Source organism: Benincasa hispida, chromosome 10 (genome assembly GCF_027475165.1).
Source record: "Benincasa hispida cultivar pf3 chromosome 10, pf3_genome.v1.1, whole genome shotgun sequence".
Classification (NCBI taxonomy): domain Eukaryota; kingdom Viridiplantae; phylum Streptophyta; class Magnoliopsida; order Cucurbitales; family Cucurbitaceae; genus Benincasa; species Benincasa hispida.
In genome coordinates this window covers 10359101-10382405 of record NC_143487.1, presented here as the reverse complement: position 1 = coordinate 10382405, position 23305 = coordinate 10359101, and the positions used below count along the sequence as shown (strand labels likewise).

General features: G+C 36.3%; 2 protein-coding genes across 2 annotated transcripts; one reads left to right on the top strand and one right to left on the bottom strand.

The window, feature by feature from the left end:
• The first annotated feature begins 1871 nt into the window (after window positions 1-1871).
• On the top strand, window positions 1872-2189 carry LOC120088919 (uncharacterized). The gene has a single exon (XM_039046358.1). It carries the CDS (start codon window positions 1872-1874, stop codon window positions 2187-2189), a length of 318 nt encoding a protein of 105 aa, XP_038902286.1.
• A 7646-nt stretch (window positions 2190-9835) lies between these two features.
• LOC120088887 (L-ascorbate oxidase homolog) lies at window positions 9836-11698 on the bottom strand. The gene is made up of 3 exons (XM_039046326.2): window positions 11451-11698; window positions 10239-11345; window positions 9836-10136 (listed from the first exon to the last, which is right to left on the bottom strand). Exons 1-3 carry the CDS (start codon window positions 11696-11698, stop codon window positions 9836-9838), a joined length of 1656 nt encoding a protein of 551 aa, XP_038902254.1.
• Window positions 11699-23305: the final 11607 nt, after the last annotated feature.

Sequence of the window (23305 nt, the reverse complement as noted above, 5' to 3'; positions counted from 1 at the left end):
TTGAATCTAGTGGTATTTTTGGGCATATAGTTTCAACAGTAGGGTTCAGTGTGGATCTCCATAGATAGAAGGGATAGTTAATTGGCAGCGATCCACTACTGTATCTGAGCTACCTAGTTTCTTGGGTTTGGCAGGTTAAGATAGAAGATTTGTGGATGGCTTCTCTAAAATAGCTCTTCCATTAACAAAACTGACCAAGAAAGATGTGAAGTTTAAGTGGTCGCCAGAGTATGAGCAAAGCTTTCAGGAATTGAACCAGAGGCTACTATCATCACCGATGCTTACTTTACCTACACCAGGTAAAGAATTCGAGATTTATTGTGATGCATCCCGATAGGGACTGGGTTATATGCTTATGAAAAATAGGAAAGTAATAGCCTATGATTCTCGTTAGTTAAAGAAGCATGAGTGTAATTATCTTACTCATGACCTGGAGTTAGCAGCTATTGTTTTAGCTTTAAAGCTATGGAGACATTATTTGTTCGGAGAGCGTTACCATATATTCAATTATCATAAGAGTTTAAAGTATATCTTTGATCAGAAGGAGTTGAACTTAAGGCAGAAAAGGTGGATGGAATTTATCAAAGATTATGATTGTACTATTGAGTATCGTCCTAGTAAGGCAAATGTAGTGGCAAATGCTCTAAGTAGGAAGTCAGGAACAACTAAAGCTGCTATTTTCTCAGTCAGAGGTTTACTGATGTGTGAGTTCAAGAATGTCGGGGCTATTCTAGTAGTTGGCCAGATGGGAGGATTGTTGGCTTCATTCCAGGTACGACCTACCCTAGTTGATGATATTTTACGTGAACAGTTAGGAGATTTTAATCTCTGAAGGATAGCTGAAGAGGTAGATAAGGGCCTGAAGTCTGATTATCAGATAAGAGCATATGGCGTTTTGCTCTGGGAAGGTACGGTGTATGTACCTAATACCATAGCACTTAAACAGTCTATTCTAGAATAGGCACATAATTTAGTCGATGCTATGCATCCAGGCAATACGAAGATGTATAGAACATTAAAGAAGTCGTACGGGTGGGCTGGTATGAAAAGAGAGATAGTAGAGTATGTTGATAGATGCTTGGTATGTTAGCAGGTTAAACCTGAGGTATAGAGGCTAGTAAGATTGCTTAATCCACTCCTAGTACTAGAGTGCAAGTGGAAGCATGTCATGATGGATTTCTTATTTGGTTTGCCCAGGACACCATAAGGTATGGCGAGATATGGGTGATTGTTAACAGTCTGACAAAGACAGCCAAATTCTTACTTGTTAAGACTTTCACCTTGGACAAACCAGCTAAGCTCTATGTTGACAGAATTGTGAGCCAGTTCGGAGCTCCAGTATCAATAGTGTCATATTGAGATTTAAGGTTTACATCGAAGTTCTGGCCTAGTTTGCAGAAGGCTATGGGCACCAAGTTATTTTTAGTACAACTTTTCATCCACAGACAGATGGTGAGTTGGAGTAAATGATTCAACGTTAGAAGATATGTTGAGGGCATGTGTAATACAGTTTAAAGGCAGTTGGGATACACATTGTTGTTAATCGAATTTTTGTATAACAACAATTATCATTCATCGGAATGGCTCCATAGGAGGCTTTGTATGGAAGACCGTGTAGGACTCCAACATGTTGGAATGAAGTAGGAGAAAAGAAACTATTATGCCTATAACTTGTTCAGCAGATATCTAATAGTGTTAAGCTTATTAGAGAAAATCTTAAAATAGCATGAGACAGGCAAAAGAGTTATGCGGGTAAGCGGAGAAGGGAGTTAGAGTTTGAAGTCGACGACCAATAATCTCCATGGAAAGGGATACTTAGGTTTGGAAGAAAAGGGAAGTTGAGCCCTAGATACATAAGATCTTACGAGATAATGGAACGTGTTGGTCCAGCAGCTTACAGGTCAGCTTTACCCTCAGAGTTAGCTCGTATCCATGATGTTTTCCACGTGTCGATGTTGAGGAAGTATGTGTCAGATCCTACTCATATATTGTCAGAACAGCTAATGCAAGTAAAAGAAAATTTGTCATATGAGGAAGAACCAGTAAAGATTCTTGATAGAAAAGAGCAAGTGCTGAGAAATAAGAAGATACCTTTAATAAAGGTTTTATGGAGGAATTATGGCCTTGAGGAAACTACATGGGAAGCCGAAGAGCAAATGAGAAGTAGATATCCCCAATTATTCAGTTGATATCCTTGAAGAAAAATTTCAAGGATGAAATTTCATAAGGGGGAGATAAATGTAAATCTCAAATCCTATTTTCCCTACCTAAGTATGTTCACTAGTATGTTAAGAAATTAAGCATGAATTAATATTATGTTTATAGGGAAGGGAATGAAGATATTAAAGAAGAAAGGAAATGTCTTGAGTTTTAAGAAATGAGATCTCAGGTAGCAAGATGTTTGGTTTTAGCAAGTAGAAATTTTGGCTAAGTATTTAAGCCAGTGTAGCCTTGCGATGAAGCTTGTGAAACATGGGTGCATGAAGTATGTGGTGTGCGGTAGCCAAGGTTAAGTGTTGGTAAAGGGCTTTCTATGTGCTAGCAAGGGGTAAGTGGTGATCAAAGCCTTGAGAGGTTATTGATGCATGCAGCAAGGTAAGGGCGTGTAAGCATTAGGCTGTTGAGGCGTCGAGTGCACGACATGAGTGAGGCAGCTTAGGCGCTAAGGCTATGCGTGTGCACTGACCAGTGTGTGAGCGGTGAAACTATGCCTTGGCCACAAGCCTACAAGGTGAAGTGCCAGATCAAGCATTGAGTGGTAAGCGGGCGTGCCATGAAGGCCTTATGCGTTGGAAGGCTGTGCATGTGCATAGGTGTGCACTAGTGGAAGAGACGTGAAGCATGCACTGCTCCAGAAGGTATGCGCCGAGGCTTGTGTGTGTGCATTAGCTGGTGGTGGCACGCGACAATAAGAACATGTGATGGCCAAGGCGTACGCCTAGTTGGTGATGTGATGGGATTGAACCATGCGTTGGCTAAGGCTAGGTGATGCACTATCTGAAGGGGCATGTGGCCAAAGGGTAGCAAGCAATTGCATGGAGTATGAGCCTTGTGTTGATGGCCAAGGGAAGATGATCAACTTAACCACCATTTAAGTGGCCAACTGTCATAATCAGATCATTTAATTTCAATTATTGGATGATGTGGTAGCTTGATAATTAAGGGAAAGCATGTAGTCTGTGGTATAAAAGGGATGGCCAGCTTCAGAAGCTTGGTTTGAGCATTTCACTAGTGCTATCAAGGTGATTCCATAGCCGTTTGAAATCCTTATGAGTCTAGTTGATAGGCCTACTAGAAGGAAACTCCATAGGAATCGAGCTGAAATTTGAAGGTTTTGCTAGAAGGTCGAGCTCCTAGATAAATTCTGGCCAGTGTTGAAGGTTTAAATTTTCTAGCCAAACCATGAGGAATTCTGAGCTCAAAATGTAAGAATGCATGTTAAATAATTTTGAAGAAGTTTATAGAAGGAAATTTTTTGGTAAAAGGCTTGGAAAATGAGTTATTTTAATTATAAGTTGAATTTGGAAATTTTGAACAAGCAGACAACTATTTGGGTTGAACAAACAAGTAGCTTAAGGGATGGCACGTGCGCAAGTGGATAGGACATGCGATGAGCTGTGCGGGGAGTGTGCGATGTGTTGTGTAGGCATTTGTTGAAGGCTCAGCCGCATAGAAGACTGTGTGCGCACAAAGGCCGATTGATGCAAAGCCCTGTGCAAGTGAAGGCGTTTGGTTGTGTGCGAGGGGGGCTGAAGGTGTGCGTCAGGCTAAGCGGGTGTGTGCGTTGAGCATTGAACGCATAGGTTGTGAAGCGTTGTAAGGGCGAGCAGCTGGACAGGCACTTGGGCTATGCGTTGGGGCATGGTGTGGGCTTTGGTGTTTCTTGTTGTCCACCTAGTTGAAACATAAAATTCAAGGAAATTTCTTAGTGTTGAACGCCTAAGGTATGCGTTGGGATGAAGGAATCCTAAATAAAGATTAAATAAGAGCTTAATTATGCAAGTTAGTCTCAAAAGAGAGACCATTACTAGTAGCTAAAGCATGTTGTTATGTCTACAGGGTTGACACCAATTAGAGAAGCTTACCAACCTTAAAAGGAGTTTCCAAAGCCATGAATGACAATCTAAGAATTTTTCTAAATGTTTTAGTAACTCATGCTTGCTTAATTATAAGAATGTTTTCCAGGAAAACCCAGTTTTAAGAGCTATTATCGCATGCTAGTTTAAAAGAATGTTTATAAAGCATGTTTAAATATTTATTTTTATGTACATAAAGCATGAATTAGAAGTTTATAAAGATATGAAAGTTCTTGTTCATGTTACTATGCTTTCAAGCATACATGTTATTAAAGAATAAGTTTTATGACGAGCATGATAAACCTGATACTGAAGGACTCTGAGAAGGTATCTGGACCATAGTACCTAAGGTATGACGATAATTATTACCACGTGCACGTAAGTAGATTCGACGTTGGTTATGTTGAGATCACTCCACACCAGCTAAGGCTTGACATTGAGGGATTGAGCAAAGAAGGTCTCTCTCAACTGAGGATCAATTCAATTATGTTTTTAGTTATGAGAAGTTTATAGAACCTTTATAAACATGTTTCTTGGCAAGTCTCAGATTTCAGTTTTTGATTTCTAGCTAAATTTTAAGCATGAGAACTATGTTTTATTAAGCCACTCACTGGTGTAGTTGCTCACCATGTTTTGAATGTTTTCTCTCCCCAGGAGATAACTCTGCTACTGCTCTACCATTTAAGGGTGGTAATTGCTACAGTCACGTTCCCTTACAGGTTAAAAGGATAATCTGGGAGGGAGTGTGACATATCCAACCTTATTTATCTACTATAGATCATTTAGGTTATCACTTAAACATGATTCACCCATATGTCTCTACATACATGTTTAAGCTAGAAGATAACCTTGGATCTTAGTTTATTTGTTTTTGGTTAATGAAACTAAAATTGAAATAAAACATCATATATTTTATTAAATTTATAAGATGTTTGTACATTACAATTACAAACTATAGGTGTCCGGAGCTAAGTAGGTGTCGTTAGTTCTACCTAACCCGAAACAAACAATATTTATAAAACTCAAACAACAACCTAACTAACTCGCAATTAAAGTAGAAGTAAGAGGTCGATCCACAGGGAAATGTTATTTAATCTTTTCTTTAACGAAGCTTAATTATGAAAGCTATAAAACGGGGGGTTTTTTTTATTAAAACAAGAAACATGCTAAAAATCAAAAGATAAATGATAGTTGTAATCAAGTTTAGAACAATCTTGCTTCTAATCAAAGTTAGACGTTTATTGCAATTCTTATCACTGAATTCTACAAATTTAATTCACAATCGGATTAAGCACGCAACTACTTACTTAATCTAGATTAAACTAGCCTCTACAAAGATGAACAACTAGCATAACCTAGTCAAGAAAGCGTTCTAATCAATGATTAAGATAGGATAGCCCTAACCCTACATGCTTCTACTTCTATTGGGTTCCTTGGCGGTCATATAAAAGAGAAAACATGCGCATTAAGTTATAGGATTCAATTGCGTCGATTAATTGTTAAGATAGTTTACTCAATTAACCGAATTTTCTCCAAATCTAGTAATTAGTGCGTCCTAGGTTAGTCAACTATTCAACACACAATTACTATTGCCTCTTGGAGATCTTGGCTAGACATTCTATCGAACACATTAAAAGCAACGTATTCAATCATGAGTGAATGTGATAAAACCAAGCATCTAGGCTAAACATGCTCAAGATATAGATCGTTCAACATGAATCAAGAATTAAAATTGGATTTAAGAATCCTTAAATTCAAATTGCTAATGATAAAGAAAAGTAGAAAACTCAAAAGACTTTGCAATAACTCTTGAAATAGAAACAAGATTGAATTACTTCATAAATCCATAGAGAAACTCATAAAGAATTACAAGGTGATTACAAATAAAAAAGAAATTAAAATCTAACCTAGATAAGAAACAAAATTACCATAGAGACTAATTGATACAGAGAGAAATTCCAGCCTCCATCGAAATCATGCTTCCTCCCTAGAAAATGGGCTTTTCCTTTTCAAAGTTTCTCTTAAAAAATGATCTCTAAAAAATGATATCCTTCCTTTGCTGAACAACTGAACCCAAATTTATACTAGCAGCAAAGCGTCGTGAGGTGTGGGGATGGATTGCGTCAAAATCCGAAAAAAGAACGAATGCATCGAGTTTTCTGCAGTTTAAAAAGCGAGTTTTCTGTTTCATACTCGATACTCGATGCTCGATGGTCAATATTTGATGCTCAATTACTCAGTAGCATTCACTCGATGACTTTTTTAGTAATTACTCGATGACTCAACGTCTTTACTCGATGATACTGGATCATATTCTGGTAAATACTCAATGGCCTTTTTACTCGATGCTTGGTTACTTAACAACCTTACTCGATGACACTCGATTTGTTAATTTTTTTGGTTATTTTTTATCCTTTTGGCATAATTTTCTTATAATGACTCCTAAATGCCTCGAGGACCGTTTTACCTACAAAATGAGCATTTAAAGCAAATAATCAACACAGTTTTGGGAGAATTAACATAGAAAATATTCATCTTTTAAAAACCTAACAATAAGACCCTACGAGATTTAGGGCATCAACCCCAACAAAGGTGTGGCTCCACATTATTCAAAATCTAGAATCAGCCCTTAAGAGAGCAATTTATCTACTTACTCTAACAATATGGAAGGAGTAAATTTCTTCTTGTGTAGCTGTGTTTCCAACTTTCCAATCAGACGAATCTAAAAAATAGTAGATACATTGAGTTGGTAAATCTGGCCACTCTCACCCATGTAGTTTAAAGAATCGCTCTCATAGTCAAGAGTTCATAACTCACTTAGAATTAAGGTCAAGTCATCTATTGTCATCCTAGTGAAATATAAGTTTCTTTTAGCAACAGTGTTATATAGAGAGACTATTTTTCGTGGTCCGATCTTATACAATTCTTTGTATAGGATACCCCTACTCACATGTCTCTACATGAATGGTCATGACCAAATCATTTGTAGCACTTTACAAGAATTGAAATAACTACAAAGCGGGTCGTATCCATAGTGTTACCAGGATAAGGTATCCAACCTTATCTATCTACTACAGATCATTAAGGTTATTACTTAAACATGGTCCACCTGTATATCTCTATATACATGTTTAAGTTATATTTAGTAACCTTGGATCTTAGTTTATTGGTTTTAGGAATGCAGCTACAACCTATTTTATTAGATAAATAATATGCTTGTACAAATACAGTTTATGAGCTACATGACTGCAAGATCTAGGGCATCAACCCCAACACAAGTTACCTTATACGGAGCCATAATGGTATTTATACTTGTAGTTGACCTGGAAACCTTCCCTCATAGGGTTTTCGAGTTGCTTTAGGTTTATCCCCCTAAATTATTAGGCTTAGGTGTGAGAGGGTGATGTTGTTTGGCATTTTACTAAGGTCAGCTTCGACCAAAACCAAAGCTGGGTACCTCATTTTAGCTATACTTTGGGCATGGAAAAGTCACTTCAGCTAAGGCATACCTAGGTATTTGATAAGGTTCGGCCTCGGCCAAGGCCATGGTCAAACATACTTACTTGGGCCAAGGCCCAAGCGAACCTCTTCTCCTAGGCTCATTTTGGTCCTAGGTTATTACCCTTGGTCCGAAATATGCTATATTCTTAACTTTGTTGCTCATATTCTTGCCAAATTATGTTCTTTTGTCCAAAATCACTCGTAACATATATAAAAGAGAATTTGTCTCCTCTAGCTACGTATGAATATCAGGATTTTCCTTTTTGCTTGTTGCTTGTCGTGTGAGTGTAAACCTTCTCTAAGAGCAGTCTAGAATATAGAAGATCTAGAATGAAGAATTGACAACGATGACAAGAAGGAATCTATATATATATATTGCATAATAATTACCAATCTAAGTACCATGTCATTCTACAGTTAGTAGCTGAGTTTGTGATGATAGCAAAAGACATGATTTTTATTTTTTTTTTTGCTATTTTATCGATCGTTTTGGTATATTTTAATGTGATATATTTTTACTTTAGAATTTTGTGAGATTTTGTGGAATTTTATGGGTTAGCTTAGGCCTCATCAAATAATCATTTGGTTTTTATTTTTAGTTTTTGAAGATTAAGCCTACATCCTTCCATCTCTAAATTTTTTATTTTGGTATCTACTTCTTATCAATGTTTCAAAAAATCAAGCCAAATGTTGTAATAAAAAACTAATTATTTTTTAAAAACTTGTTTTTGGTATTGGAAGTTGGCTAAGAGTTCTACTCTTGCACTTAAAAAAGATGCAAAACATAATAAAAAACTGAGAGCAATACACTTACTTTAAATAATCAAAAACAAAAAATGAAATGGTTACCAAACAAGGGCAAAGTTTTTATTTTTATTGTTGTCGCTAAAAAATTGGCATAAGAATTAAATAAATTAGAGAAAAATAAGAATATTCATATGAAAAAAAAAATGAAGATGTCTATACAATTTGACCATAAACTTATCAAGTGATATCAATTTTAATCTTAAATATTCAATTTCATCCAAATTGTACTACCTCAAACTTAGTTAAATATTCCAATCTCAACCCTAAACTTTAAAATGTGTTGTTATTTAAAACTCTTATAAGTTCTTATATATTATTGTTTAGAGATGTTTCCCTGATCCATATTCAATGAATTATAAAACATATATATTATATAAAATATCTAAAATTTTGGCGAAAAACGACAATAGAGCTAAATGGTTTTTTCTTATATACAAAATTTATTAATTTTGGTAAACATATTTCATAGTTAATTTGTGCATTGTTCAAACTTGTTATTGTGTACAGAACTTTATTTTTTAAAATATTAATAAAGTTTATTAAGATTTTTATCCTGATTTATGTTGAATTTTGTGGAAAAACAAACAAAAAAGGTTGAATTGAGGGTAAAAATTTCAACGTTTATAATATGATTAAATTTAATGAAATTAAATGTTAAAGGTCGAATTTGACGCAACCTAACAAGATTAGGGTTTCTTTGATTTTACTATATATGACATTAGGATTTGTAAAATTATTTCAAATTTTAAAATTTTCGGAGAATGAAATGCTTTTAAATTTCTATTTCCGTTTGAAACTAAATTTATTGATAATCTCTAAACTTAAATTTTCTTATTTGTTAGCTAGACATGAGAATGAAAAGTGAGTATTATTTAAACCTTTTTCCATTATAATTTTTGAAGAAACTTATATTAACAATTATACAATATGTTGATATAGAAAACAATGTCAATGACGTATAATTCTAAAAGCATACACTTGAATAAACATGCAATGATAGTCGAAGAAATAAATGCACCAAAAAAAAAAATTGAACCTACAATATTGGGCAACAGTCATTGTAGTCTCATTAATGAGACCACAATGTAGGTCAAGATTTAAAAAAAATCTATACAAAAATACGAGTAGAATTGACTTGATTGCAGAATATAATATAACTATGTGAAATGAGTAATAATTAGTAATAGGATTGTTGAATCAAACATTTATCTACTTGGAAAATTTAATTGATGCAAAATGAATCTGTGTTTTATTTCAAAATTCATTATATGGAAAGCAAAAAAAAAAATACAAGAAAACAAGAAGGCTCAATACTACAAATAAATTATAAGACGATAATCTTATATTTTTAATTACTTGCAGCATTTATGCATGGAAATTTAACCTCTCCAAATTACTTGATGTGCAGCATATTTTCACAATTGGAGTTGAGGAAGGGTAGATGAACGGCTTCAAATGGTATATGGCTTGGGCAATGGCATGCCGTTCACCAGACCACATAGTAAAGTGTGGTCTGGGATGTTGTACTCATCTCTAAGGGATCGAGCAGGTGAAAGAACGCTGATGTAAAGTTGCTGTCCCAAGTAACGATTTTCTGTCAATTCAGACCTCAAATTCCACATTCCAGCATTGTCAAATGTGAGAAGAATGGCCGCCCATGAATGAGGGAAGACTTGAATTGTATGCCTGCTCACGGCATCTAGAAGATTGTAGTTTGCACGCTTCTCTGGAGACCATCTCCCAGGCTCAATGCTGTAAAATATTGAACAAGAATTCAATACCTATCCTAGATTTAGGAATACATAATTTATATTTATCAACACAAACTAATTGTTTCAAGTGAATGATACTTACGCAACAGCAAAGAAAGAGTAGCCATTCAAATGCCATGACTGGAGGCTCTTTTCGTGATTCTCAAAAATGATCTCTACGAAGTTGCGGAAGGTTGCGTTAATAACATTAGGAGCAATAGTCATAGTAGTTCCTTCTGGCCCCTCATCAGAAATCATATCGTACTTGAACACCTTTTCAGCGATTCCAAAGTACTCTGCAAGCTTCAATGGAGTTTCAGGATCAACATGAGAGACACCATTGATTGCATATCGCAGCTTACCATCCACCTTACTAGCTGAATTGAACAGCTTGATAGTACGAGTAATGTTGATGGAACCATAACGGTAAGAGCCTTGGGGATTAGGCCTTGCAGCACTGGCAGTAAGGTTCCAACGGAAGGTACGAAATTGATTGAGGGACCAAGCCCAACCCATGGGTGCCTTGGGGATTTCAGGAGATGCGGGACCTTTGCCATTGGTGTATCGAATAATGCCTTTACCAATTACAATGTTCTTAATGAACCTAGTAGATGCAACCACGTAGTAATCTTTGGGCTCCTGGTTGGCTGTGACTAGTACTGAAAAGCATTGTCCCACATGGATGTCAAGTGATTCGTAATCGTTTTGCACGGTATGGGATCCCTCCATCTCTACCAACTTCATGGTGTGTCCTTGGAATCTGAAGTTGAGAGATGTCTTGAGACCCACATTGCAAACTCGATATTTGTAAGTCTTTCCAGGCTTCATGGTGAAAAGTGGCTCATCGGTTCCATCACCTTTTGCAGTTTTCCCGTTTATTAGGACACCCTCAGGTCTAGCGATGGAGCGATGACCATTGTCTAAGATCTGCTTAAGAGTGGTGTGGCTCTTGGTGTACCAATCACCAACAAGGACAGTGTAATCATCTTCAGGATCAGCATAAGGGACAGGAATTAGTAAACGACTATTCACACGGAGGCCACCGAAGCCTCCTGCTGCTCTGTGCATGGCAGTTGATGGGTAGTAGAAGAAGCTTCCAATTTGGTCCTTAACTTGAAAATGGTAGGTGAAGTTTGCTCCCGGTGGAATTGGGCAATTGGTTCCAGGTAGTCCATCTTGCCATGAGTTTTTCCGGTGCTGAATACCGCTCCTGCAATTCCCATTCCATTTTGTTGTTTGTATTATACCATCGAGATAATCAATAAAAAGAGTTTAAATGTGTATGCATATGTAAATATAAACACAATTGCTATACCAATGTAGAAGAAAGGGTTCATTGAGGTTGTTGAAGACGTTAATGACTATGTTGTTGTTGGATGTGGAGTTGATATTAGGTCCAGGGAATTGGCCGTTGATGAGAATGCCTTGTTGGGGAACGCCCAAGGGAGAGATGGTGCCATAGGTGACATTCCATGTGAAGAAGAAATAAGGGTCTTCACCTCGAACCGTCGACATTGTTGCTGCCGAAAGGCAAAGCAACACAGTAAACATCATTGTAGCCATCTTTATCTCCCCTTTTTCTCTCTTTCGTTTCTTCTGTCAAATCAATGCTTTTGTTCTCGAGTAGACTGTGTATTTAAAAACACAAGATGGATTATTGTTTTGTTGCTGATGCTATCCCTTCCAATCCTTCGTTTATAAACCCGTTAAAGTCAATTTCTGTTCCACAGACTGCTAGTTTTTCTCTCTAATCTCTCCCTTTTTCTAGCATTGAATGTTTCCCTACCTCTCGTTTTTAAGAAAAATGCTAACACACCTCTTCAAACGTAATGTTTCCTTCAATAAATTAGTGTTTAACTCTCCACAGAATGTGGAGTGAGAAAGACACGTGGGTGAATTTTATTTTCAAGTACTACTCGATCTTCACTTAAAAAGCTTATTATTTTATATTGAACCCGAAATTTTAGTGTTCTAATTTCAAATGCTTTCAATCAATTTTTGTTCCTAGCAAATTATCTTTAGTAAAATTGTAATGGATAGCAAAACAATATAAGGATATTTGTAAATATATCAATTATTTTCTAAAATTGTAAATATAGTAAAAAAAAATTAAATCTGATTCTCAATTTTTTTTATTGCAATTTTACCCTCATTCATTTATCAACAAATGTATTTGATATACTTCCTATTTTAGTATATCAATCAAATATATACTTAATAATTGGTATATCAATCAATCCATATACTAAAGTTAAAAAATATCATTTACACAACTGATATATCGTAGCTTTGTTTATTCAATTATGGTATATATATATCTATATCTATATCTATATCTATATATATATATATATTGATATAAAGTTATTTTCATCTGATTAGTTCAAATTTGAAGTTGATGATATATGACTATTAAATGCATTTATTTTGTCTAATGGTATACCAAACATAAATTATATTGATCTTTTTTATTTAAATGTTTTATATGATTTTAATGTTATATAAGCTATATTTAATTTGGTATATTAATTGTATAACAAATATTTCATATTTCGTATATTAATTGATTGACATATTTGATTTAGAGAGAGAAAAAGCATATCAATGATATTGTCATACCAAATATATGAAAAGTATATCATTTAGATTGATATTTAAAGTATAACATTGATCTTTCAGATATATATTAACATTAAATCAAAATTAATTACAAATAGATTATTAGTATATCAATAGTAAATCAAAATGAGCTCAAAATGTAATACTGAGTGTTTGGTGTTTATGTAGTTTATCAACACTCACTCAAATTTTACTTAAACTGTAATATAAATGTATCGATAAGATATTAGTAGTCATTAAACATTCATTTTATGTTCATTTTTAGTGTATGAATAGTATATCATTTTATGTTCATTTTTAGTGTATGAATAGTATATCATTTTATGTTCATTTTAAGAATTATATTGGTGCATCATCATTATTATCAATAATCATTCAAAATTTAATTTCAACTATATATATTATTAGTGTATCAATAGTTATAATTAAGCATATTGAGATGTATACCCTAAAACCTCGTAGTTATATATTATTTGAATCAATAGTTGATTGTTTTATATATGCAATAATCCATTAAAGAAAGATCCAAGGTTATTTTATGTAACTTAAACATGTATGTCGTTGACATATAGGTGGATCATGTTTAAGTAATAACCTAAATGGTCTATAGCAAATGGATAAAATTTGGTGCCCTATCCTGGTAACACTACGGATATGGCCCATTTTGTAATCGATACCATTGTTGTAAAGTGTTACAAGTGATTTGATCCTAATCATTCATATGGACAAATGTGAGTGGAGATATCCTATTGATAACTTGTAGAAATACAAGTTACTATAGTCTTTTTACTTAGAATAATGAGGTAGATAGGCAGATCATGCATCAATAATGCTAGGAAATCATGCTAAAAATGATGCTTGCGTTGAGGTGCACAAAAAAATGTTGATGACCATATATAATGAGTTAATGTGCGTTGAAGTGTATATTTTAAAGTTATCGCAGGAGTTGATTGCATGCGCTGATCCTGATGAAGAAACGTTGATGGACATGCCTCAGAATCTCTGATCCTATCCAAGTAAATCTCCTGTTGCAACTTCAGAGTGATGACCATGATAGTAGCTCTGACATCCTCGCCTACCTTGTCAAGAATGGTGACTATCCATTGCAGGATCCTCGAGGTCATCAAAGGATGGCTCTATAAATAGAGCCTTGACATCAATAGCAAAGTATCTGGGAATTTTGCCTTAGGCAAAAACCTATTATCACATGCGAGAGCACATTTAAGAATTTCTCTCAGAGTTCTTCACTTCCACAAATAACCTCTGATTAACAACTGGAACTATGTCGAAGCAAGAGTCTGAGAGGGCCTTCTCCACTTCACACTACCATTCCATCACCAGCAGCCTTGACACACATCTGTTGGAAGCAAGAGATTGCTAAAAACTAGTCATGCATCTTTCTATCTTATCTCTGCTGTTATATTACATTTTGGCTTAAGACATTAACACATCTTGTAATCAACCCATCTATCTATGTATCATCATGCCAACCTTCATTATCTTCCTTATCTTGACCATTGCTTTCTCAATTACCATGCATTGCTAATCTTCATGGAGGGGAAGTTAATGCTTTGAACTAAATTGAGCCTTTAGAGGTCAATTCTGTTTGCTTGGTGTATAATTATTTGAATGCTTGCCTTTGATCACTCATTGAGTAAGCAGCTATGACCAACTACCCAAGAGGATAAGTAGTTGTGGAACTCATTAAGCAACATAAGAAGTGTTTCTAGAGATAGAAATAACCTTATGCTCAACGCATCATCATCCATGCGTCATAGAGATATGACAAATGTGGCTAGCCATCAAGAGGTGTGCGACAAACGGATGATGCAAACAAGGATTCTGCTGAAAGCTAAACTTAGATATGCGACATTGATTTTCCCTAAACCCTACTTTTCCCAAGCATTTCTATTACATGTTAAAGTTGTTTTTTCCCTAAAGACTCTCAAAATTATTATCGCAATGTTCACTACATGTTTAGTTAGTTTAGTCGTATTAGTTAATTCATCACATAGTAGTTAGTCACATGCTTCTTACTTTTTTTTTTTATTTTATTTTAGTTACTTAAATTCCACCTCAAACACATTACTTTACAATCATCTTTAGCTACAAGTCCCCGTGTTCGACCTCAGAACATCTCAAGAAACTTGTGATCTTTTTATACTTGGCAAGAGAAAAAGAAAACTTGTGATAGGAGCGCATGATTACTACAACTAAATTTATAATATTGTTATCACATCTTCAATCCTGTATAGCTCACAAAAGACATGTCATTAAAAAAACAAACACCTATACAAAGAGTTTGTATAAGATTGGACCGCGAAATGACTAGTCTCTCTTTATAACGTCGTTAATTGAAGAGACTTACATTTCACTAGGATGACCATAGGTGACTTGACCTTAATCCTGGGTGAGTTGTGAACTCCTACCTATGAAGGTGGTTGTAACACCCATACCCTTGCAAGATTACATAGGTTGGGATAAGAACTTTTAATTAAAGTCTTGGAAGAAAAAAGTTTAGTTAAGTCTCTAAACTATGTCATGGAGGAAGATAAATTTCTAAGTATTGGGACCTTGTGGTTGAAACCTAACTAGGTGAAGTCAGAATTTTGGTTAAGTATCCAACTATGTAGTGGGAGTTAAGAATTAGAACCATGGCATAGTGAAGAATGGAGGGATTTGACTAAGTGTTTGAGGTATGCTTTGGGCATGGAAATGCTTTAAGGCATAAGTTGACCTAAAAAGAGTAAAATTGGGCTAAGTGTTGGAAACTACCTAAGTGGGATTCATACTAGGGCCCTATTGGATGCATGATGAGCCATTCTTGGGTACTTAGGGTTAAGGGAACGCATGAAAGAAGAAAGGGTTGTGTGGGACAAACCATGCGCTGAGATTGGCAAAACTAAGTGAAGGGAATAGGTGTGGACAAATGGTATGTTCAAAGCAGAAATTTGGCTAAGTGTTTGAGGGAAAGGTGGACGCATAGTCCATGTAGTGAGGGGAAAGCTAACCACGTGCTAAGTATGTAGGGAGTAAGAACTTAAGCTTGGGTATGCTAACCTAAGTTGAAGACATAGTTAGAGTTGTGAAAGTTTCAAATGCATACCAAGAGCAAGTGGATTCATAGGACAAGTAAGAAGAGTGGATTTTGGCTAAGTGCTGGAAAAGAGAGTTCAACTCGTAGCTCAATTGAGAAAACCCTAAACAACCTTACCATGTGAACGCATGTCATGAGAATTTTGGCATAGGTGAACACATGGGGGGAATTGGGGGTGTTATAACCTAATTATGGAGGCAAGTTAGTAGCATCAGGAAGAAGCAAGTTTCTTGGAATACTACCTCAAGTTGAAAGCAAAATATAGTACGTGGCTCAACCTTGTAGAATTTTGACTAAGTCCAAGTAGGAGGTGGACGTCTAAGGACCAAACTAGGGCATGAGATTGACACCAAAGAGGACCCATGTGTTGGACAAGCAAGGAAGGGACACCTATGATAAGCATGTAAGTAGGAGGTGGCCAACATGTGGAATAAGGAGAACGCCGGCAAACTCTGAGGTTGACACCTTCAAGAATCCATACGTTGGCCACCCTAGATTGAGGACAAGTAGACCCTCCATGCAAGCTAAGTGTCAAACTATGGAGTTGAAGTGCCTATAAATACCTTGAAGGAGGAATTTCATTTGTCATCACAAATTCCTTCTTCCACTTAAAGGGTAAGAGTGAGATAAGAGTAGAACTTGAAAGTGGAAGGGAAGGCTTGGCGTCCAAAAGACCCTAGGCGTTGGACCTTATAGAGCCAGAAGCACTTGTCTAGGCATTAAAAGTGAAGGTCAGGCATCCAACTTTTCAGTAAGAAGGTAACCCTGCATCCATAACAGTATTTGTTAGTTGGGAGACTTAGTTCTCATCTAATAGGGTTGGTAAGACAAAGTTAGGATCAAGAAAGTGTTCTAAGGTTAATTTAGCCCTAAAGTTAAGATTCTAAGTTGAGTATAAATCCTTATAGGGTTGGAAATTCCAGAAGAAGGAAGAGCAGTTGTCGATTAAGAGTGAGTGTAAGTGTTTTCTAAATGTCTAGTAAACACATGATTTACTTAAAAGACTAGTTTTCATACTTGCTTTAAGTAGAAATATGATAGTTTTCCAAGCAAACCAATTTTTCAAGAGTTTTCTTAACACATGCTCAATTTAAAGATGTTTATGAACGCATATGGTAAGTATTTATATACTTTATGTTATAAAGCATATGTTAATAGTTCATGAGTTTATGAGAGAAATGTTAAAGCATGTGTTTATGTTACTTATGCTTTCAGTATACATGTTCAATGAATAAGTTTTTATGATGATTATGATGATTCCGATACTAAAGGTCTTTGAGAAGGTATCTGGGGATGTTTTAGTAATGATCCTGATACTGAATGACGTTGAGAAGGTATTCGGGCTATAGTACCTAAGGTATGATGGTACTTAATTGTTACCACGTGCACGTAGGTAGAGTTGATGTTGGTAGTGTTGAGATTACTCCACACCAACTAAGGTTTGACGTTGAGAGATTGAACAAAAGGGTTCTCTCCGAACTAAGGATTATGTGTTTTATGTTTTCAGAGACTCTCTGTTTTAATGCTTTAAGTATGAGTTTGCTTGGAAATTTTTCAGAATAAAGTTTGATGTTTATGTTTTAAAGGTCACTCACTGGACTAGTAGCTCATGCTTTCCAAAATGTTTTCCTCCACCAAGTAGTGAAAGAAAGGAGTTCCAGGGTGCTATTGAGGTCAAAGTCTCTCATACTACAACCACAATTCCAAGCTTAAGCTCCTGTTATGAGTTTACCCGAGAAACCTGCATTTTCGTTATACTTGTCGAGAAGGACATAAAACTTGTGATAGGAAAGCATGGTCATTGCATACTAGATTAACGCATTTTCACTCTGACGCATGGGCATAAACGCATAGCTTAAGCATGTACAACGCATGATTGCATGCAATAACCCCATCATCTTTCCCTCCTTTTTATCCAACAAGTTTTTGGCACCGTTGCCAGGGACTTTGCAGCTAATGCTTTGTTAAGTTTTGTGTTTTCACAGGCACCCTTTTAGTCTTGGGCGTATTGTAGCTTGTGCGACCAAGTTGCAAACAATATTTGAAGTATAGGCGATGCGTCAAAAGTCAATATTGACCCCAAGATAGAAAGGTTATCTGTCGCTTGAGCTGAAAGTAGTCTTAGGCACATCTCAACCATCATGCGTCCAACAATTGCTGGAAGCTCCAATGATCAGGGTGAGTCCCTTGACCCAAGAGTTGAGAGCCATCTTCTGCATGGGAGACTCCTTGCGGTGACAACACTCCAATTTCTCCAGGGACGTCTTCTACTCTATCTTTACGTTGCTTTCTTAGTTTAGTTTATTATTTTTATTTATTGTTATTTTGGATATGCGGCTGCTTCCCTTGTTATGGTGCGTTTGCTCCTTGTAGGTGCGATAATAACTCTCTTCAGTGCGCAGTTACAACGGAAAAATCCTTCACATCCTTCAACACATGGATTTGATCGCATGAATTCCAACGCATTGTTGCATGCGTTATTCTACTTAAGGTTCTTTTCTTGTTATCTTTTATGCATTATCCTTTTGAAATTCTTTCTTTCCCGAATGCGTTGTTTTGCGATGCATCTATGATGGTACAAATAATTCACCGTATCCGCTAACTAAGCATCGCAAGTCTTTCCTTACTTTTATTAGCTTCTTCAAATTTTGAAAGTCTAAGTTTTATTGCGCGCAAACCCTTGTTCAAACCTTTGTTACTGCATTCCTGTGAGTTTGCTTTTAGCTTGCGGTGAGAACGCTGCCAACCTCTAAGTTTGGAGGTGGCAACGGTCTCGGAGAATTGCATTCATTACATTGCGGTGATTCCTTAAAAAAAAATCGGAATAATAACTTCGCTGTCAACGCAATGGGGAAACCCATGTTGATAAGAGTTAAGTTGTGAAAGGTACTTACTCGTAGTTGGATGTCCGCATGACACCCGTGGGGGCAAGTCAAAATGAAGTTAAGTCACCAAGATCAATGCATAAGTGTAACTCCTCTGCCGGGGACAAGCCAAATTAAGAAGGACATGAATTGAGTTGAATATGGAATGCAACCGAAGTTGGATACCCGCATGACGCACGTGGGGGTAAGCCAAAATGAAAAGTGTAACCAGGTTCAACGTCGCATTCGAATAAGTAATCGCATAATCTTGAATTGTTTTGAACGAATGCATTCTCAAGAGCTGAACGCAAAATTGCGGAGAATGAATAAAAAGTTATTGAACAAAGGCTTGCCAAATATAACTTAGAAAAGATTTCTTTGAAGAAGCAGCTGAAGTGGAGGAGAGCATTGCAGCCATGGTTAGAGGTACGAGTAAATTATATTCTAAGAGGCCGGTCATCGCAAAGAAATGTCGGAAGGTGAGTTAAGAATTTCTTGAGTATAACGCATGCTTGAGGATAAGCATGATTCTAAGTTTGGGGGTGTGATAACTGGCAAAAATGCCAGTTATTATAAGCCTTTTATTTAGAATTATGAGGGCTAACAAGTAGAAAATATGGTGATAATACTTAAAATTTGCGAAAAATTGAGTTTTGCGTCAATTAGTACCTAAATTCTCACTAACCCTAATATTATGTGTTACTCCGTGCCAAAGTGTCTATTTTTGTAGCTATCGCAGGAATCAAACGCATTCGTTGGAAAAAAGCAATCGCAGACAAACGTTGCGCTGAAGCCAGGCGACCGCAAAGACAAACACATGCACTGAAAACCGAGCTATCGCATAGATGAATGCATGCGGTGATCGCATGCGTCTATCGCATGGAAGTTGCGGTGATCGAATGTGCCCATCGCATAGAAGTTGCGGTGATCAAGCAAATGTGGTGATCACTTGGAGATTGCAGCCACGGAGTGACAACTATAATAAAAAGGCGATTGCAAGATGGGTAGAATGCATTGATACTTCACCTGAATCAAGCTCGGACACATACCTTGGGAGTATCAACAAGATAAGACGATGTGACATTGCCCATACCGCGACAAAGGCAGCAGTGATACATAACACAATCATGATAGCTGTCGATTTTTAAACTCTATAAATAGCCCCTTGGACCTTCATTTCAAAGCATCCGAACTTCTGCCTTGTGCGATCACAGATGAAAGCATGAGCGAGATTTTCAGTGAGAATTCTTTATCTCCACAAACCAAATCGAGTGACGACCAAAGCTTTAAATGCGGTGATAATACTTCAAATTTGCGAAAAATTGAGTTTTGCGTCGATTAGCACCTAAATCCTCACTGACCCCTATATTATGCGTTATTCCGTGCCAAAGTGTCTATTTTTGTAGCTATCGCAGGAATCCAACGCATGCGTTGGAAATAAGTAATCGCAGACAAACGCATGCGCTGAAGCCAGGCGACCGCAAAGACAAACGCATACGCTGAAAACCGAGCTATCGCATAGATGAATGCATGCGGTGATCACATGTGTCCATCGCATGGAAGTTGCAGTGATCGAATGTACCCATCGCATGGAAGTTGCGGTGATCAAGAAAATGTGGTGATCACTTGGAGATTGCAGCCACGAAGTGACAACCATAATAGAAGGGCGATCGCTTGATACTTCAGCTGAATCAAGCTCGGACGCATACCTTGGGAGTATCAACAAGATAAGACGATGTGACATTGCCCATACTACGACAAAGGCAGCAGTGAGACATAATCCAATCATGATAGCTGTCAGCGTTTAAACTCTATAAATAGCCCTTTGGACCTTCATTTCAAGGCAGAAGTTTGCGATCACAGATGAGAGCATGAGCAAGATTTTCAGTGAGAATTCTTCATCTCTATAAACCAGACCAAGTGACGATTGGAGCTTTCGCTAGAGATAGAGCTCGAGAGAGACATCTCCACCATTCATCCATAGCACCACCAGCAGCCTTGGCGCAGAGTCTTTCATCTTTCATTTCTCCTCTGATCTCTGTATTATATTACATTTTAGCTTAAGATATTAAGATATTTTGTAATCAATGCATATCTTGATTCCTTCAATGCCATCTTCTTCATCATCTTTATCTTTATCATAATTTACCTTCATCGTTTATTTATCAAAGGCGATCACATACTTAATCGTGTAGCCTAGAGACAAGATGCATGTAGCAACCCAACGAGAGGTGTGCGTTGTGCGAGTATAATAAGTTAATTCTGTTTGCTTGGTGAAAGGCTGTAGCGATGCTTGTCTTTGGATTGTTGCAATTCTTGTCTATAAGTTAATTAGCCGTGTCTAACTGCCTGAGAAGGTAAGAGATGAAATGAACTAAAGCAAAGTATGCATTGTTCCTAGAGATAGGAACAATCTTATGCTCGACACAACTATGCACTATAGAGATATAGTCATGTGGCTGACCACCGAGAGGTGTGCGATGCGTTAATGTGACGAGCTGGGATTACTCGAGCGATTTAAGATAATAAACATTACTATGCGTTAACGGTTGTTGTGTATCTACCAATTCTCATCGCAAGTCTCCTATTGCTCAATCTGTTTAGTTAGGAGTAGGAGTAGTGTGTAAATCCATTAAACTTCTTCTTTTTACTTTTATTCATCGCCTCAAACACATTGCTTCACAAGCATTATTGAGTGACAAGTCCCTGTGTTCGACCTCGGATTACCCGAGAAACTTGCGTTTTTGTTATACTTGGCGAGAAGGCAAGAAAACTTGTGATAGGAAAGCATGGTCATTGCATACTAGATTAACGCATTTTCATTCCGACGAATGACCTCCAACGCATGGGCATAAACGCATAGCTTAAGCATGTACAACGCATGATTGGGTGCAATAACCCCATCATCTTTCCCTCCTTTTCATCCAATAATAGTAGAGCAAACGTGGACATACTATTTACCGAGTATGGTCATACATAATCATGGGTATCTTAAAGTATCACAATAATACATAAGTAACAAATCTGTTTGGAAAGTAACCACTCACAAATATATTTTCGATTACACGCTCAATCGTTGTAAATTTCAATTCCAGTCCAACCTCAAATTCCAATTGAACACTATTGTAAAATAATGAACTACATACACTTACTTTAATCACCTAAACGAACCATTTATTTCCTAAGTACCACTTATTACTCAAATCCCAAAATCACCCTTCTCTATACTCTATTACCCATACTTAATTGCCTAACTTATCAATTTGCATACAATTTCCAAATTTCTTGTTCTCTTCTCACCAAAACAACCTACTCCCAAAAGAATTTGTCTTACTTCATTAACTCCATTTGTACTTCACCTTCGTTATCTTTAATCTAATAAATAATATACTTTTTTTTTCATTCTCTTTCTTCTGTTAATACAATATAGAAGTTACCCACCATTTTTTTTTTTTCAAATATCTAAACCATAAACATTAACTAAACTGAACCTAAACTCATGGAGTATTTAATTGCCATCTTCTTCATCCTATTAGCCTTTAATTATTGTTGTTTAAGAAGAATAAAACCCACACATCTAACCTTTTGCTTGATTCAGTATACATGATCCTCCATAATTTTTCTTAATTAAAGTGAACAAAACTTACCAATTTGAAGTCCAACCATTGCTATCAATGCTCAATAGTTATTGTTGAACTCCAAATCTCCATTGCCTGTATTGTTGTTGTTTTTCTTTTTCTTTTTCATGTGTCCATTTTTCTCTCCCACGAGGTTAGGAGAAATCTAACCTCCCAACATTTCTTTATTTCTTTATTTATTATTTTATTTTATTTTATAAACTTAATCCTATTGCCACTTAAAGGCCATCACACATCCACATGCCCTCCAACCCGTTTCTTTTTTTTTTAAAAAAAAAAAGTCGGCTCTGCATTTCTTCTCAAGATAAATTTACTTTTTACTATTTTTCCTAAATTTACTTTCAGAAATTCCTTTTACTATTATATTATAATTATCATTTGACTTCCCTTTTAATTTGTAATTTTCTTTTTACTTAAAGGACACATCAATCTCTCTCTCTTTCTTTACTATTTTCTTTTGAATAACATTTTTATTTATTTTTTAATGAAGAAAAGTCAAATAGGTTCTTACATTGAGGATATGGCTGCAACAAGATGTAATTGGTCAATGGAACGATCAATAGAGATCTATGAGCTCAGTGAGGTAAATTCATTAAAACCACAATTGGCTTCCTTAACTAATGCGATTAGTTATTTATCTACAAGAACCCAACCATCAATTACTTCGATGGCAGCTTGCAATACAAACCGATCATGGGAGATATCTGACCCTGAACATGTAAACTATGTGCATAGAACCAATCAATTCCAAGGATTACACCTATCTTCTCAGTTTCCCTCATATCAGACGTAGCAACCTACCCACTACCATCCAAGTTTACCTAATCATGAGAATTTTTCATATGCTAATAATAATAATAATAATAATTGCTGGCCCCTCCATGTTTTTCTACTTATCCTTCATATACTGAGAAGAAACTATGTGGAGGAGTTACTGGGGAAATTTATTAAG